The sequence below is a fragment of the Pungitius pungitius genome, chromosome 8 (assembly GCF_949316345.1).
Source record: "Pungitius pungitius chromosome 8, fPunPun2.1, whole genome shotgun sequence".
Taxonomy (NCBI): domain Eukaryota; kingdom Metazoa; phylum Chordata; class Actinopteri; order Perciformes; family Gasterosteidae; genus Pungitius; species Pungitius pungitius.
In genome coordinates this window covers 18314160-18329557 of record NC_084907.1, presented here as the reverse complement: position 1 = coordinate 18329557, position 15398 = coordinate 18314160, and the positions used below count along the sequence as shown (strand labels likewise).

The 15398-nt window shown below is 41.3% G+C and overlaps 2 protein-coding genes across 3 annotated transcripts; one reads left to right on the top strand and one right to left on the bottom strand.

The window, feature by feature from the left end:
- Positions 1-889: 889 nt before the first annotated feature.
- Positions 890-8148, bottom strand: wdr1 (WD repeat domain 1). Its single transcript, XM_037491249.2, has 15 exons — positions 7995-8148; positions 6657-6778; positions 5827-5917; positions 5591-5738; positions 5013-5193; positions 4823-4900; positions 4565-4645; positions 3956-4189; positions 3700-3787; positions 3236-3392; positions 2839-2926; positions 2570-2680; positions 2230-2403; positions 1994-2138; positions 890-1699 (listed from the first exon to the last, which is right to left on the bottom strand). Exons 1-15 carry the CDS (start codon positions 8008-8010, stop codon positions 1593-1595), a joined length of 1821 nt encoding a protein of 606 aa, XP_037347146.2. The 5' UTR covers positions 8011-8148; the 3' UTR covers positions 890-1592.
- Positions 8149-9558: 1410 nt separating this feature from the next.
- idh3b (isocitrate dehydrogenase (NAD(+)) 3 non-catalytic subunit beta) lies at positions 9559-15173 on the top strand. Of its 2 annotated transcripts, none has more exons than XM_037491261.2 (11): positions 9559-9638; positions 10505-10678; positions 10868-10988; positions 11082-11142; positions 11235-11367; positions 11701-11834; positions 11954-12056; positions 12165-12311; positions 12421-12515; positions 12695-12755; positions 14615-15173. In XM_037491261.2, the coding sequence occupies exons 1-11, from the start codon at positions 9597-9599 to the stop codon at positions 14690-14692; spliced, it is 1149 nt and encodes a 382-aa protein (XP_037347158.1). In that variant the 5' UTR covers positions 9559-9596; the 3' UTR covers positions 14693-15173. The 2 variants fall into 2 exon arrangements, with proteins under 2 accessions (XP_037347158.1, XP_062419710.1); XM_062563726.1 differs by lacking the exon at positions 14615-15173 and adding an exon at positions 13388-14283.
- The last annotated feature ends 225 nt before the right edge of the window (positions 15174-15398 follow it).

The following is a 15398-nucleotide window of genomic DNA, read 5'->3' as shown; positions in this document are numbered from 1 at the left end:
TTATTTTACTCATAGATGTGTATTACATCAGTGATTCTCAACTGGTGGGTCTAAACAGTCTGCCTTCTGATTGTGTAAACCTATACTGTGTTATTGTTGTCTAGTTCATTTATAGCCCATTGTTACTTAAGGCAATTGTATTCGTACTTATAATAGTGAGGTTTATTTGTGAATGTTATATCTTGCTGCGTAAAATGTTTAACCACCATAAACATGTGTTTGACACAGATTATCTTCTTGCAATGGAAAATGCTAAGTGGCTCTTTTGAATTTAGACACATTAATTCAGTCAATTTACAGTTTCAACAATGACTCACCAAATATAGGAAATTAGGTGTCTTGCTCAGGAACATTTTTGACATCACACTTTCACACTATTCCATGCGCCACCGCTGTCTTGACTTTCACGTCTTGGTCTTTGCACTCGGAGGACCCCTACTGGAAGGTTTAGTGTCCTGCAGAAAACCTCAGGGGCTGCGATCAAAAACGCACCTCGGGGTAAAAACAACAAATCCTCGGATAAAACGACAAGCCCAGTCGAACAGAGCCGAGGGCTTTCACTGTGAAACTAATAAATGTTTCCGTTTTGCACTGTTGGCCACAATGCAGGAGTAATAACGTTTTTGCTGTACCACCATAGATCAAGCAAAACCTCTGATACACAAGCTGTTTACGGCTCACAAGGTTTGGTTACCCCCCCCCCCCCCCCCCCCACACACACACACATTCAGAATGGAGCTTCATCGAGCTCAGATCACCTCCCAATTTTCTCGAGGTAATCAGAACTCATGAGTCTGGGTGCATTTAAAACCTCATTCACACAGCGCACGTTAACAAGGCCGCCGGTGTACCTGAAGTGTTTGACCAGTACAAAGAGTGTGCAGCTGCGTGAAAGGGAAGATGCGTAAAAATGTTTTATTGACCACTTCCACCTTGGAAGACAATGCATACACATGAGCAAATGACAAGTGCAGACAAGCATAGTGGGCCCAAAGAAAAGCACAGCAACAACAAGGAACCTTCAACTGAACTGACTGAGCACCTTGGTTGTATACGTACTTCGGTACCGATTAACGCACCCCAGTTCAGCAGGAAGAGTCGTGATACATAAAGTATAAAACCTTACACAAAGCAAAAAACACCCATATCCCTACACCTTGAAAATGAGAAGTGTCAGGCAACTATTGCTTGGATCAGCCACTACTCCTTTCAGTAATGCAACCAAAAGGTTTAATTTCAACAAAATCTAATTGATAGAAAAAAATAATGCAGATGCATTGAATTTAAAATGGCGTGAAAGCTATTACCTATGGAATGTTGAGCTTACAAATATTGTGGGTCCACATAGCTCAGAGATGTAAAAGCACTCATGGTTACGTCTGATATTTCAACAATCTGTTTCTGTGTTAAGTTCAGGTTATTCACATCAAAGAGCAATAGCTTGAATAATTTTTATGGGAGCTTTCCCCATTCATAACCGTTTACAATTCAGATGTTTACATCCACCGTATAGCGAAAAAACAGTAAAAGGAAAGATTGAATTCTACAGTAGTCTTTGTCCCTGGAGAAGTGCATGTTTGTCTGCTTCAAGCTCAGTATGTAATAGTCCACTGCTTAATGCTGGCATCATGGGAGGTGGTGACCAGAGTGTGCTCATCCACCCAAGCCAGGCCACTGACGTGGTGCAACCGGTGGGTGTCTGCAGAATAACAATGAAAGAACAAAACATCTTTAAAGACCTCTTGAGCAATGGAAAGTGTACAAAATACAAAAGATGTGTACACTACATATCAACCTATGAACTAAAGTTGTAATTTGTATAAAGCATATTTGATACTATGGTGCATGTATTATCAGTAGTTATTACTACTCTACATCAGTTTTATTCAAGTTTTGATATTGGTGGCTTTACGGAGTGATCTCCGACCACATTGCGTATACCTGCGTTCAAGCCAGGCGCGAGTGATTGCACATGTGCACTTGTGTGGCCTACCTGAGATCTTGACCCTCTTGTCTGGATCAGAAATTGTCCAAATGAACACCATCATGTCCATCCCACCAGTCGCAAAGTGCTCATTGTCAGGTGACCATGCCAAAGTCACTGGTTTGGCATGGTGTCCATAGAACTCATTTTTGACCTGGTGAAAGAAGAAAAAATTAAATATAAAAACACACACACCAACTAAAATCAACAAAACAAAAAAATAAGTCCGACAGAAAGAGGTTTACCGAGTAGCCGTCAGCCACAGTGAAAGCGGTGGCAACTTTCTTATCATCGATGACAGCCAGATAGGCTCCATCGTTGGAGTAGGCCATGGCTGTGACCGCGCCTGTAGCCTTGATAGTCTGACCCTCGTACTTCAGAGTGTTGCCCTGAATCGAGTACAGACGGATGTCCCCATCCTAAAAGGGAACAAAAAGGACATTCATCTTCATGGTGTGAAGAGTGTGTCATTTCCAGTGGTGGTTCCTTGAAATGAAGCGTTACTAAAGACCAAGATAGGCCATTATCCGCCTACACAAAGCAGTTTGTGAGCCAGAGCTCTTTGCTCTAAAGATTTCCACTTACTGCGCCTCCCACCACTGCAACGGTGCCCCCAGGATGGATAGCTCCCACCTCGGCTTCATAGTCCAGATTGTCCAATGTAAAGACTTTCTTCTTATCCTTTAGCAGGACAATCTAGAAAAAGTGTCACCAAAAGAAGACGAAGATTACAGACACAGAAACATAAGAGGATACAGACATCCGCGTGATCATGTTAAAAAGCTTGAAATGCTAAATTGTGTCCACAGGGAAACAAGCGTATAGCTATTTTAGGCAATGATGCAAGGGCATACCTGGCCAATGCACACAGCCAGTGAGAGCCCTCCTGTAGCCGCAGACACGCTTTTAGGCTGGAAATCCATCTTCACCACATCAGAAGCACTAAAAAAAAAAAACCAGTTAAAACCAAGTGATCCTGACAGATCTGGACTAATGATGGAATTCTGAAAGGCAATTGTCAGTACTATTTATTCAAATATATAAAAAGGGCCATGTTGTGCACAAAGCACCACCAAATTTAATTTGTAAAAATAAAAAAAAAAGGTATAACTATCAGAAACCATACCTACAATAATTCACAGACCTTATTTTGAGTGAAAAACATTGCCGTTGTTTTTGTTCCCAAAAATTCTTTTCCCTCAAGTAACACCATTACTAATTACCTGCACAGAAACACATGATGACGCCTACCTGTACTCAGTCTTGTTGAGGTTGGTGTAGCGCAGTGTGTCATCCATGCTGCACGTCACCAGCTCGCTGGCTTGGCCGATCACCATCTGGCTCACCTGGTTGCTGTGGCCCTTCCCTGAGAAGCAATCGTTCTCCCCAGTTTCAGCATCCCAGTAATGTGAAGCTTTCATTAAGGGAATGAAATGTACTAGTTTTCATGTAGATTTGCCAATGCAGAAAAGGAAAAGACAATTGAATGGTACTACCTCAGCTTGAAAAATTTCAAAATGTGGCCTGCGAGACCTTCCATTTCACGGAAATAATAGGCCTTCATGCTAAATGACCTCAGAGTTCACTGCTAACAATGCACTCTTAGAAAAAATAAAAAAACGTAACATTTGCTTTTTTTTTAATCTATAGCAGTAGATCTGTAATGCCATTCAGTCCACCGTAATGGGTGACCTTGTTTATCAGTGAAAGGATATTGATGTGTCCATCGTGGCTCCCCGAGTAGATGTATGGTCGTCCGTCCTTTTTGTGAATAGTCAGACACTGGATAGATTTGCTGTGACCCTGTTGGATTATTGAGTGCAGATAGATTTTCAGATGAGGGTGTAGAATATTAGCAACTCAAAAACAGCTATTTTCCATTGGTTTTCCCCCAAGACAATATTCACTTTATCACAAGCTTGCCTTGGTATAAAGAAACTCTACAGATAAAAGTCAGGAAGGAAAACTGACCTTGATCGTGCGTATGGGCCGGTTGGGGTTGTTCTTGTCCAAGTAGTTGATGTATCCTGACAAGGAGATTGTGAGGAGGTGGTCATTCTGCCACAGGCAGCCCAGCTGCTGGTCTGTCACTTCAGTGCCCAGGTTGAAGGTGGTGACGGCAGTGCCTGCACCGACATCCCAGAGTTTCACGGTCTTGTCCCCCGAGGCAGAGATCAGTTGGGAGCTGTCAGGGCTCCAGCTGACCTGGAGGATTTAAAGCAGGGCGGGATTGAAAGAGAAGGTTAGGATATTAATGTGCGTGAAATCAAAATTGCTAATTTTGTGTGTAAGTGCACTTTAATGATGACTGTTCATGCAACAGAACCACCTACACCGTTTGAAAAACAAAGAAATAAATTTAAAAAACGTTAAATAAAAAAAGAATGGTAACTTCAGGACAGGAGGAGGCTTCTTCAGAACACATAATCCCCAACTCTGAATAAGGAACAAAAACTTTGTCTTCACAATCTCCAGGCAGACTGACCTAACCACTCTCCTGAGAAACTAAACCCATCCAGCTAACAAATGTAACATAAATTTATACTTTTTTTAAACAGAGAAAAAAATAAGGTAGCTCACAGCATAGATTCCTCCTTTGTGGGCTTTCTCGCCACCCAGTGTGGAAATAAGTGTACCTTCCTTTCCATCGTGGAGGAAAATCTGTGGAAAGAACTCAATGGTCAAACGTTACTACACAGCTTGTGATTTTCTTTTCTCTTTTAACCAGCTGCTTAGGTCGAGTCATCCTCAGATAATATTTGCATTATTTAAAGTAAAAAAAAAGCTAATCTTTAAAATATATGGTCACATGACCACACCTGGCAATACAAAACTCACCTGGCCATCAGCACCAGCTGTAACAAACAGATTCCCATCTGGAGAGAAACGAACACAGTTGACAAACTGGTTGTGGTCCTTTAACCGTCCCCGGGGACAGAGAGGGGAAGAATAGAAGAAAGTTATTTATATGGAGAGATTGACAACATTAATACAATCGAATAAGAAACCGTTAATCTCTGCAACTCACATGTAGTGTGAACTCGAACTTGAAGGGAGGTCCCTTGAAGAAAGACCCGCACGTGTCATCACTGCCGGTGACCAGGCGGTAAGGACGCGTCTGCTTTATGTCCACACTGTTGATCAATTTGGAGTGGCCGGAGAGATCCCCGACTGAGGAGCCAGTGTCCCACAGGAACACGGATCCAAACCTACATCCAGAAGAGAACATCCATAAGGTATTCCAGGGAATACAAAGTGTACTGGCTTTCCAGAGTTTATGCAGAATATTGCCAGATGCTGACCATTAGATTGACTTGGTTATACAATTGTATTGACGCCCAGTAGCCCAACATGTTCTGGAAGGCAGGGGATGTGTTGGAGTGTTTAAGGCGTTAAGTCATACTAATAGTAATGTAAAGTTGATAGCCTTCACACACCTTCTGATATTTAATACAAAAACATGATATCAAGCAATTGGACGTGTTTGCATAGGCCATGTAGTAGAGTAATTAATTACTGGAGAAGCCTCTCAGGAGACTTTATCCAAGTTGAATCATGCCAACTCCTTTCATTTCTTCAATATGGAAACCCCCCCCCTAGACTCACTTCTCTCGGCCGTCCCCTACGACAGCCATCCTCTTGCTATCCTCGGTCCACGCAATGTCCTTGACTTTACCAGAAAGAGGGCTGTACTCGTACTTGAGAATGTGCTCTTTCTGGGTGGTGTCCCAGATACGGATCTTTCCTGATACATCTACAGAGGGTTAAAATATATGTATATATATTTGAAGGTACATTCAGAGACACATTTGTTGACATGTTTTCATAGGTGGGTCATTTACCTCCAGATGCAATGTAGAATCCACTGGGCGAATATTTGGCCACAGTAACCGTATGAGCATGTTCGGTGTAGATGTCTGCTATTGCCGGATTCTGTAAAGACAGGAAATGGGAGATATAAGCAGCTCTGCTACTGACAAATAGGCAGTTCAAGTTGTTTAGTATATTATTTAACCTGAACCTTCTTATCAGGGTTTTGGCTTTAGGTCCTACTACTTATGTCAACATTTAAATCGGTAAGATTACTTGAGACGATTTAAAAAGCGACACAGCATCTCAGCTTGACAACCTTATTGGATTGTGTTTATTGTAAATTATACAAGTTATCACACAATAACATCTTTGTTAAGTTGGACAAAATGTGCATTACATTAACAGCTTCCTATTTATTAAGCGTAACTGAATACCAGCTGAGAAAAGTTGTAATTTTGCTGACATCAATAGTTTGATGATCTCATCTTGCTGATGTACTCTCGTAGACTCGGGGCGCAACAGTGTCTGCGTTCCATCTTCCCTTATGCCATGTGATATGTAGTGGCAATGCTGAAGAAAGCTCTTAAATGCATTGTAATTGCCAGGTATTCAGTTTATATGCATCGGATCAACAATCATTGCATCAAAAACGGAACCTTTAGGCAGCATGCAAGAGTTGGTTTTTTGTAGTGCATCAGATGCTTTTGAGGTTGATATAAACTGAATTGAAATCCAAAGTTAGAATCCAGTACAATCAAACAGGTTTACTGTAATTTGTGAGTAATATGCCATCATGACCAACAGCCAGATCTGCATGAATATAACAACACTCAATGCATTTTATGAAGTAGAACATTACTTGGATGTTCCTGATGATGACACACTTCCCATTGGTATACAGGAAGTTGTTGCCTTTTGGATCGCCACCAATCACTTTCGCAACTCCCCTCTCCATCTGAGGGAGACTGGCAAACACATGTTCTACAAAAACACGACAAGACAAGAAAGAAGAATGGCATTAAGGTTGTTTTTTAACATATCAATCAATATTGTATTTTGAATAGTTCACTTAACAGAGACAGTAAAATGATTTCATTTTCAGTTTAGGAGAAGTCCGCGCTGTCCTGAATTGATATAAATTAGTCATTGTTAAGAATTATTAAGAAAAGTATTTTTATTGCAGCTCAAAAAATGAGCTTTTTGAAACTACACAGGCCTTTTATTTTGGGTAATTCTCTAAATTGGTCCAGTAAAAATAGCAGTGAGAGGTCCTTAACACATCAGTCATTGTTTAAGTATTGCGAAATGAGCTTTTTGGCTACTTGTGTAAGACATTTATCGTTGAAAAATATCATAAGGGCTGTAAAAATGTGATTTTTTTTCAATGTGGGTGGAGCCAAAGATGTCCTGAACACACATACAAAAGTTATTGTGTGGAATTGATTTAGCTTTTATCAAACTTCAAATATTCCGACATATTTTTCTCTATATAAATAGAATTTACATGGGGAAATCTCTCAATTGGTCCAGAAAAAATAATTTAGTTTTCTGTCAAAGTATAGTTGATTGTGATTTTTAATGGATTATTTAAGTTGTATTGTCTTTAGAACTCAAATTAAGGTTAAATGTTTTAGAAACGTTGATCTCTCTGCGGTCGCACGCGATTTGAATGAGTTTACCGTAAATGTCAACATAGAGGTTCACTAAAATGTCAGCCGAGTTGACCACAGTCTGCATTGGCTCTGAAATCAGTTTCTTTTATAGGAAATGTTAACTGAAGATAAAACACGCCCGCCAGCCAAACCCTTCACTTGACGTTTATTCAGCAAACGGTCTCTGTGCTCTGACGTCACTTCCCCGTTAGCCGTCTGTCTGGACATGTCACAACAATGCGATGTGAGCGTAGCGATCTCCTGACTGACGTTAGCTCAACTGGCCAACTCAAAGTAACGGTTCTAAATGAGCTGCAATTCAGAGCATCCCCACTCAACACCTGTCAGACACAGACGAGTGTTAAAAGCGAACGAATGGCCTTTCGTACGCTGAATTGCGTGTGAACATAAAGCTGCTATGGGCGAGGCTAGCTAGGTGCGGGCTAACCGTCCGACTGACGTTAGCTCGACCCGCTGAAGACTGCCAACGCCAACGATAAGAGTTTCGTAGTTATTTCCTGCCATTAACAAAAAGACAGACTTACTCAGTTCATGTGACATTTTCCTTGATGGTCACTTGCTTTGCGTTACTCTTCACAAATGAATGAAACTGTGAAACTCCCCCGGCTGTGCACTCCCTGATCACACAAACACGGAAGCGGGTGCAGCGCTCTTCTGCCTGGCTTTGCCCATATATGGTAAACTCAGAAACTACGCTGCGCCTGTCACGCGCGGCGTCTATTGGGGACGTATGATCCCCAAACACGGTCTTTCAGGCTCCAAGGCTATCGCACTATTTCAACTATGTTGGTAATCGATTGAGTCGAAGCAAGTCATTTGAGGGATGTTTTGGGAAACATTTTCAGAAAATTCCGAGAATCAGATTGACAACATTAATCAATGAATTGAGAAAATAATCAACAGGCTAATCAATGAGGAAATGAGTACCGCAGTTACATGAACCGTCATGGTCACCGTCCCTCGTCTTCCTCAGCTGGTCGAGCAGCACCAGCCCGTCAATTACATTCATGTAAAATTATTTTCAAAAATTAATAAATATACCTTTACATGCACATATATAAATAGACAGATGGATAGATCTATGGAACATACCAAGAATGACCTGAAATATCCCCTGAGCTTGGTGTCTATATCAGCAATTAAAATAATATTGACATGTTGGCATGTGAAAGCATTAGTAGAAAGTTAATTATGTATTGTATAATTGATCTGAAAATCAGAAAATAGTGGAGTAAAAAGTACAATATTTGCCTCTGAGGTATAAAGTAATATGTATAATAGATATAATATGTAGATACACAAGTGAAGAACATTTACCTCAGATAATACCTAACAGTTGTTAAGTAAATGAACGTAGTGACCAAAACAGAAATTAATACTAAAAATGAAAGGAAACTTGACTCTGGAGTTTTTTTCTGGAAAGGTTTTTCCTGAGAGGTCTGGCACAGGGCAACGTTTTTACACCTATCAGATGTCCCAAAAGAATTATGCTCATGAGTACTCAAATGAAAGGCCAAACAAGGTAAATGTAGACTATTTATGTTTCAGACCAGCCCACTAATATGCTGCTTCACAGTGGTGAATTTAAACCTGATGTCATCCTCTTTGTCATCAGAGAGCATCACTTCCCTGGAAAAGGATTGGGAACTCCCTGACCGTTATACGATCCATTTTAGACAGACAACTGTTGCTCTTCTATCATAGCTGCCGATCTAAGCATTTGTCAGACGATTCATAATATAGATGTGTTTTTCTTATTTGTAAACAAGGCTGTCACAAATCAACCAATGCAATCCAGAATAGATGACTCTGTGTTGCCTAATAAATCTAACAGCCATGTCTATAATCAACAGGCTAATCAATGAGCCATGTCTAGGCCCTATGCATTGGACATCTTGTGCGTATTTTTCAGAGACAACTTCTACAGCCTCTATTCATTCTCTGTTCACAGCAGTGTTCTGTATGTATCTATTTAAATTGTATTTATAATAATAAAAAATATTTTTGCATTTAAATCCCTCTAATGTTGCCCCCACTTTAGTACAGTAGGGGGCGGCATTGTTTCTAAACCACAATGGTTGAGAAGAACCACCGTAGAAGAAGCCAGTCGCTGCGCGTCTGTAACGATGGCGGCCACCCTGAGAAGCAGCCTGGTAACATTGGTCAAGGTGAGTGCGCACATGTGGTTTACATGCTTTTTTTACACTCTACGCTAGTGGGTACCGACCTTCTCATAGTGAGGCTGTACTATTTCACCTCAAGGAGCGAGTTGTTTTAAATTGAAATAGCCGAACTGGTCTGTGTCGTTCGTGTGTTGTTGCTAACGGGGAGCCATCGGCTCTCAGATGGCACAGACACGTTACCCGTAAAAAGTTATATTTCGGGGCCACCTGGTTTTGTCAGCTGGTTTACGAGAAGGGAAATATTGGACGTCGGCAGACACTCGTCAAACATGTCGAGGTTCGCATAGTTTGGCTCTGTTTCCATGGTTGTGTGAGATGGGGAGCTAGCTAACGTTTAAGGGCTAACGTTAGCTCAGTTAATGTGACAACCGCGTTAATCCCAGCTCCCTTGAAAAGGCAAGACTTCGATAACTCCGTGGGCCTCATCGCATACATTTTAATGATGTGTTCTCGTGTAATGAGCTGTTTATTGTTTATGTTGTCAGTGTTCTCACAGATATCAGTGAGACGAAGTAGGGGTCGTGCAGTTGTGTTTTTTAAGGACCGCAGTGTGCGTGGCGGGTTGTCACTTTGACAGGTGACGCGTTCATTTGTTTTAATCCTTGTCGTTGCACACGCGTCAGTGGCCGAGCATCATTCCTCTTGAATTGTGGAGAGAGACCAAAACACCAGGCTAATCCAACAAATGTGATATATCACATGGAGAATACAAAAATCCTTATAAAAAAGCATTTCCATGAAGCAATATTTCCATATACTGCTCCTTGATTTGTCGCCCATGATGGGCTGGTACCTTTTATTTCATTCATCTCTCGAGTGCTTGTAGTAACTTTCTTCTTTGCCACCCTCAGGGCCTGAGTGCTCCCCGCTGGCAGCAGCTGGCCTCTCGACCCTTCGGTGTGTCTGCTGGCCGCTCTGGTCCAGAAGCCCCACCGGCGCGTGCCGATGCCATCTTCAAGGTCACGATGTTGCCGGGTGATGGAGTGGGACCTGAGCTGATGACTGCCGTCAAGGAAGTGTTCAAGGTAGAAGGTCCCGCTGCCCCCAAAGTTGTAAACCTAGAGGAAACAATTAATGCTAAATACGTTTTTTGGATTCTTTTTTTGTCCCACTCTCGCACAATTACATTTCAGCATTTTATTCATTCAAGCTGACAGTGTATACTTTTGTTCTTTTTATTTTAATGGCTGATTTCAAAGTTGATTTTTCTTCAGGCAGGAGATGTCCCAGTAGAATTTGAGGAGTTTCACCTCAGCGAAGTTCAGAACATGGCTAGTGAGGAGAAGCTGGAGGAAGTGCTTACCTCTATGAAAACCAACAAAGTGGCCATGAAAGGTAGTTTTTCTGTCACTGCTCACCCCATTTTATAACAGCAAAATATGAATTATTTAAAAGGCAACATGTTCACGACATACTGTGGTCATCCAGGAAAGATTCACACACCCATGGAATTCAAAGGGGAGCTGGCTTCATACGAGATGCGACTGAGGTAAAACAACAAAACATTGTGGACATTTTTCTATTTTGTTTATTTTCTGTTGCCTCAAACGAAATGAATAAATCACGACTTCCATTCTCCAGGCGCAAACTGGACCTGTTTGCTAACGTGGTTCATGTGAACAGCCTGCCGGGCTACAGCACTCGGCACAACAACCTGGACCTAGTCATCATCCGTGAACAGACTGAGGGGGAGTACAGCTCCCTTGAGCACGAGGTAAACAACAACACTCCTCGCTGCAGGTCCTGAAATAGTTATATGTAGTTATAGTGATTGTTATTGACACTCATACAATTATGATTTAGCTGTCTTGGAGACACTATTTATTATTAGGGATTTGTTGACTGTGTGACCACTTACACATTTTCCTCCTTGTCCTCCTACTTCAAGCTCTCAAAAGACAGATTAAAGTTGTATGTAATAAAAAAATATGAGGCCTTAGCTGTGTTGAATGCGGTCCGGTTGTCATGTGTTTCAATTCATTTTTCTGTTGATGGTCATTTCAATGGCTGCATTAAAATGTATGTGTGCCCTCTCCCTGCTCTGTAGAGTGTGACCGGTGTGATCGAATGTTTGAAGATCATCACCAGAGTGAAGTCGCGCCGCATCGCCAAGTTTGCCTTTGATTACGCCACCAAGAAAGGACGAAGCAAGGTCACCGCTGTTCACAAGGCCAACATCATGTAAGGATATAGAAAAGCTCCCTCATTGCTTTTTTAATGTTAAAATAAATGAAAATCATAATTTCTGTGTTAACTGGCATTGTTACACAAACACTTGTCCTCATCTCCTCTCATTACAGGAAATTGGCAGATGGCTTGTTCCTGCAGTGCTGTGCGGAGGTGGCAGAACTGTACCCCAAAATCAAATATGAGAACATAATTATTGACAACTGTTGCATGCAGGTATGTACAGCCTCCCTGACTATCAAAACACAATCACTTGCTTAGGTACAACTGTCACTTTTCCTTTTCTCGTTCAAACTTCTTATTGTCTGTGTTACTTTGCTGCAGCTGGTCCAGAACCCGTACCAGTTTGACGTGCTGGTGATGCCCAACCTGTATGGGAACATTATTGACAACCTGGCAGCAGGGCTGGTTGGAGGAGCGGGAGTTGTTCCTGGGGAAAGCTACAGTGCAGAGTATGCTGTCTTTGAGACTGTGAGTTTCCACTGAAGTTTAACCACACCTATTTAATGCTAACTGGACGAGGACATGTCGGACGGAGGCAGTGCCTTTTATTTAATTCCATGTCTTTCTTCCCCTTCAGGGTGCACGCCACCCCTTTGCACAAGCTGTAGGACGGAACATTGCCAACCCCACAGCCATGCTGCTCAGTGCAGCTAACATGCTCAGGCACCTCAAGTGAGTCACATTCCTGCTTCTTGTTGTGCACCATATTTCTCGCCTTATTTCCTAATCCTCTGTACTGACCCAGCACACGCCTCAAGTCATAGAAGAAAAAAAATGTTCTTCAATACCCTTTTTGTGTGTGAGAAGGGGGGGAGAAGCCACCTCTTAATTGTCATTGTATTGGATTGCAGCCTGGAATATCACTCCCAAATGGTGTCGGATGCGGTCAAGAGGGTCATCAAACAGGGCAAGGTAAGTGTAGGCATTGAGGCTGCTTATACGGCAACTCCTGCCATGATCACACTAACACTATTAACAGCCTTGTGAAATGTGCTTTAGTGTGTTAGAGAGCCTTTAATCACTTACGTTTTGGACTATATACATACTTATGCATCTTACGCTACCTCTCCTTTCCCATTTCTCTTCCTTATAAACCTATTAAATCCTACCCAGACTACTTCTTTTTGTTTTTAAACTAATTGTCTTTTGCACCTTGTCCATGTTGACAATAACACACTGGAACAAACTAGCATGACGTCTGGTCAACCATAGCCCATCAGATTACATGCATGGTCGATTCATCTCTCAGAACCTCAGCAACCACTTAGCGACAGAATTTTTTTTTTTATTTCCTTCCTCTTTTTAAAGAGGTGGCCAAAGCTGTTCATTCAGATGCTGTAACTTCTGTATTTAAGTCCACTGTCTGACTTTAAGAAATGATCAATTTTAAGGGATGTTTGTCATTTGAAAGCAGAATTTGCATGGACGTTGTCTGAAGTACCCTTCCTCTCCCTCCCCCCCCCTTTCCTTTAATTCCCTCTTCTCCATGTACCCTGTTATCCTGTGTGTGTGCGTGTTTGTGTGTTTCTGTATGCATGTCCCAGGTACGGACACGAGACCTTGGTGGGTACTCTACGACTGGCGACTTTGTGCTAGCTGTTGTGGAAAACCTGCGTCACCGACCCGTTTACTAAGATGTGTCGTCGCACCCCTCACTGATATTTCCCTTAAATCTGAACTGTTCTTGACATGACCTGCCCCCGAGTTAAGGCTCACCTCCCCCCGTAATGCAAACTGACAGTTGTGCCACACGGTTTTGAGGGGCAACATAATGTATTTGTTTTATCAATTTCGCCTTGTGTTAAAACTTTACTCAAAAAAACATGTGCCACTCATGAGGCCTCTTCTTTCATCTTGTACATCTACAGTACCACTCAAAAGGTTGGACACCCTCTAGTTTTCGCATGTCCTTGTTCCGTCAGCTATGTTGGCCAGACAGACGACCTGCTGTCACACATAGTAAAGAAACTTGTCCGTGAAGCAACCAGAGGGTCTCCAACATCAAATTGACCTCCCTTTTTATCAAAGTGCTGGTCATAACTGAACCATATATAGAGTAGCTACTACTACAGCTCAATATACAGGATCTTTCAATATTTATATATAATCAAGATCTACCATATGTTGAGGATTACCCTTATTATCTGTAACCCTCAGAGAGGTGTTATGTAGATACTACAGATTAATAGCCAAAGATATGATGTCACAGTAAAGCCAGTCCTCCATCCATTGAGACAGCATCAACGGGTTGTTTTATGAATCAATAATCTCAGGAGTTTCTGATTTGTTTTTTTTAGTCTTGCAACAACATATTAAATGAGTCATAATTTTATATAAACATAATTTCCAAGGTGTTCTATAAAAAGTGATTTGTATAAGACCGTGCTGCTTGTACAAACAGAACTTTCAATGTCAGAATTAAAAAAGCTGCTCCAAGTCACCTCTTCAGCTGTCATGCTTTTTGTCCTACTGTGCTGCCGTACAAGACTTCAACAATACACAAACTGGTGAAATCAAATTCATCACACTGGAGAACGTAAGACCCATGTTGGACATTCTGTCTTCCTGTAACATCCGTTTCAAAACATTAGCTTTGTGAATAAATGTACACTTGTTTTCTAAAAGTTCACGTCTCGCTGATCACACTTGTTTGTGTAATCTGTTAGTGCAGTTTTTAAAGGCTCTCTAACGTGTCGGTCCTGATACTGTATGTGGACACTTGTTGCTGCAGCTGTGCATATAGTAACAAACTGTCCTTATGTTTGCAACAGGTGCGCACTGGAGACCTGGGGGGCTATGCCTCGAGCGACGAGTTCACCCGGGCCGTCATTGCTAACCTGTCAGTCTAAGATTTGTGTTTGTATATCTGTCAGCTGCCGAGACGCACACACAGGCCTTTTTTTTTCATTTTATTATTGATATCCGGTTCATCTGAACTGTTGAATGATTGTACACACAAGAGTATATTCCGTCAGCAGTGTTCATGCATTTCCAATTTTAAGTACATTGAAAAATAAAATGTGCAGCTATGATGTCCACAACTTCTGGCTTGCAGATTATAACAGTTCATTACATTCCCTTTGACATCCAAGGCATAAAAACAAAGAATGTCTTACAATTACTACACAACATGTTACCATGTTTGCAGACTGGTACTCACCAGCTGTTTCTGTTCTGTTCCCCGGCAAGATCCTGTAATTTCTTAATGGTTTTATGTCTGGACAAAACACGATGTATGTATTCTTTCATATTATTTATTAACTTTACGTTTTGGCTTCATTGCTGCCTTATTCATGATGAACTATGAATAATAAAGGAAATATAACATCTTGTGTGCAAAATCTTTGGGAGAATCTTAATAAACTGATGGAGTGAAAATATATTGATCTCCACTTGGTTAAAACAGACTCTATTCTAATTGTTTAATAATTTAATTTATTAATGCAGGATTTTTTTGTAAAAGCTCACAAGCAAACATTGAACACTCAATTTTCATTCTATTTCTTATCTCGGAGAAAACATTGATTATCATCTCCTATATGAATATCATTTTCA

Excerpts from the sequence above, each read along its gene's own strand:
- wdr1 (XM_037491249.2), bottom strand. Across the intron at positions 5,194-5,590 it reads GTAGGGGACGGCCGAGAGAA|GTTTGGATCCGTGTTCCTGT; the intron begins GTGAGTCTAGGG and ends TTCTGGATGTAG. Across the intron at positions 4,190-4,564 it reads ACAAAGGAGGAATCTATGCT|GTCAGCTGGAGCCCTGACAG; the intron begins GTGAGCTACCTT and ends TAAATCCTCCAG.
- idh3b (XM_062563726.1), top strand. The coding sequence starts at position 9,597 with ATGGCGGCCACCCTGAGAAGCAGCCTGGTAACATTGGTCAAG. Across the intron at positions 12,057-12,164 it reads TTGACAACTGTTGCATGCAG|CTGGTCCAGAACCCGTACCA; the intron begins GTATGTACAGCC and ends ACTTTGCTGCAG. Across the intron at positions 12,516-12,694 it reads AACATGCTCAGGCACCTCAA|CCTGGAATATCACTCCCAAA; the intron begins GTGAGTCACATT and ends ATTGGATTGCAG.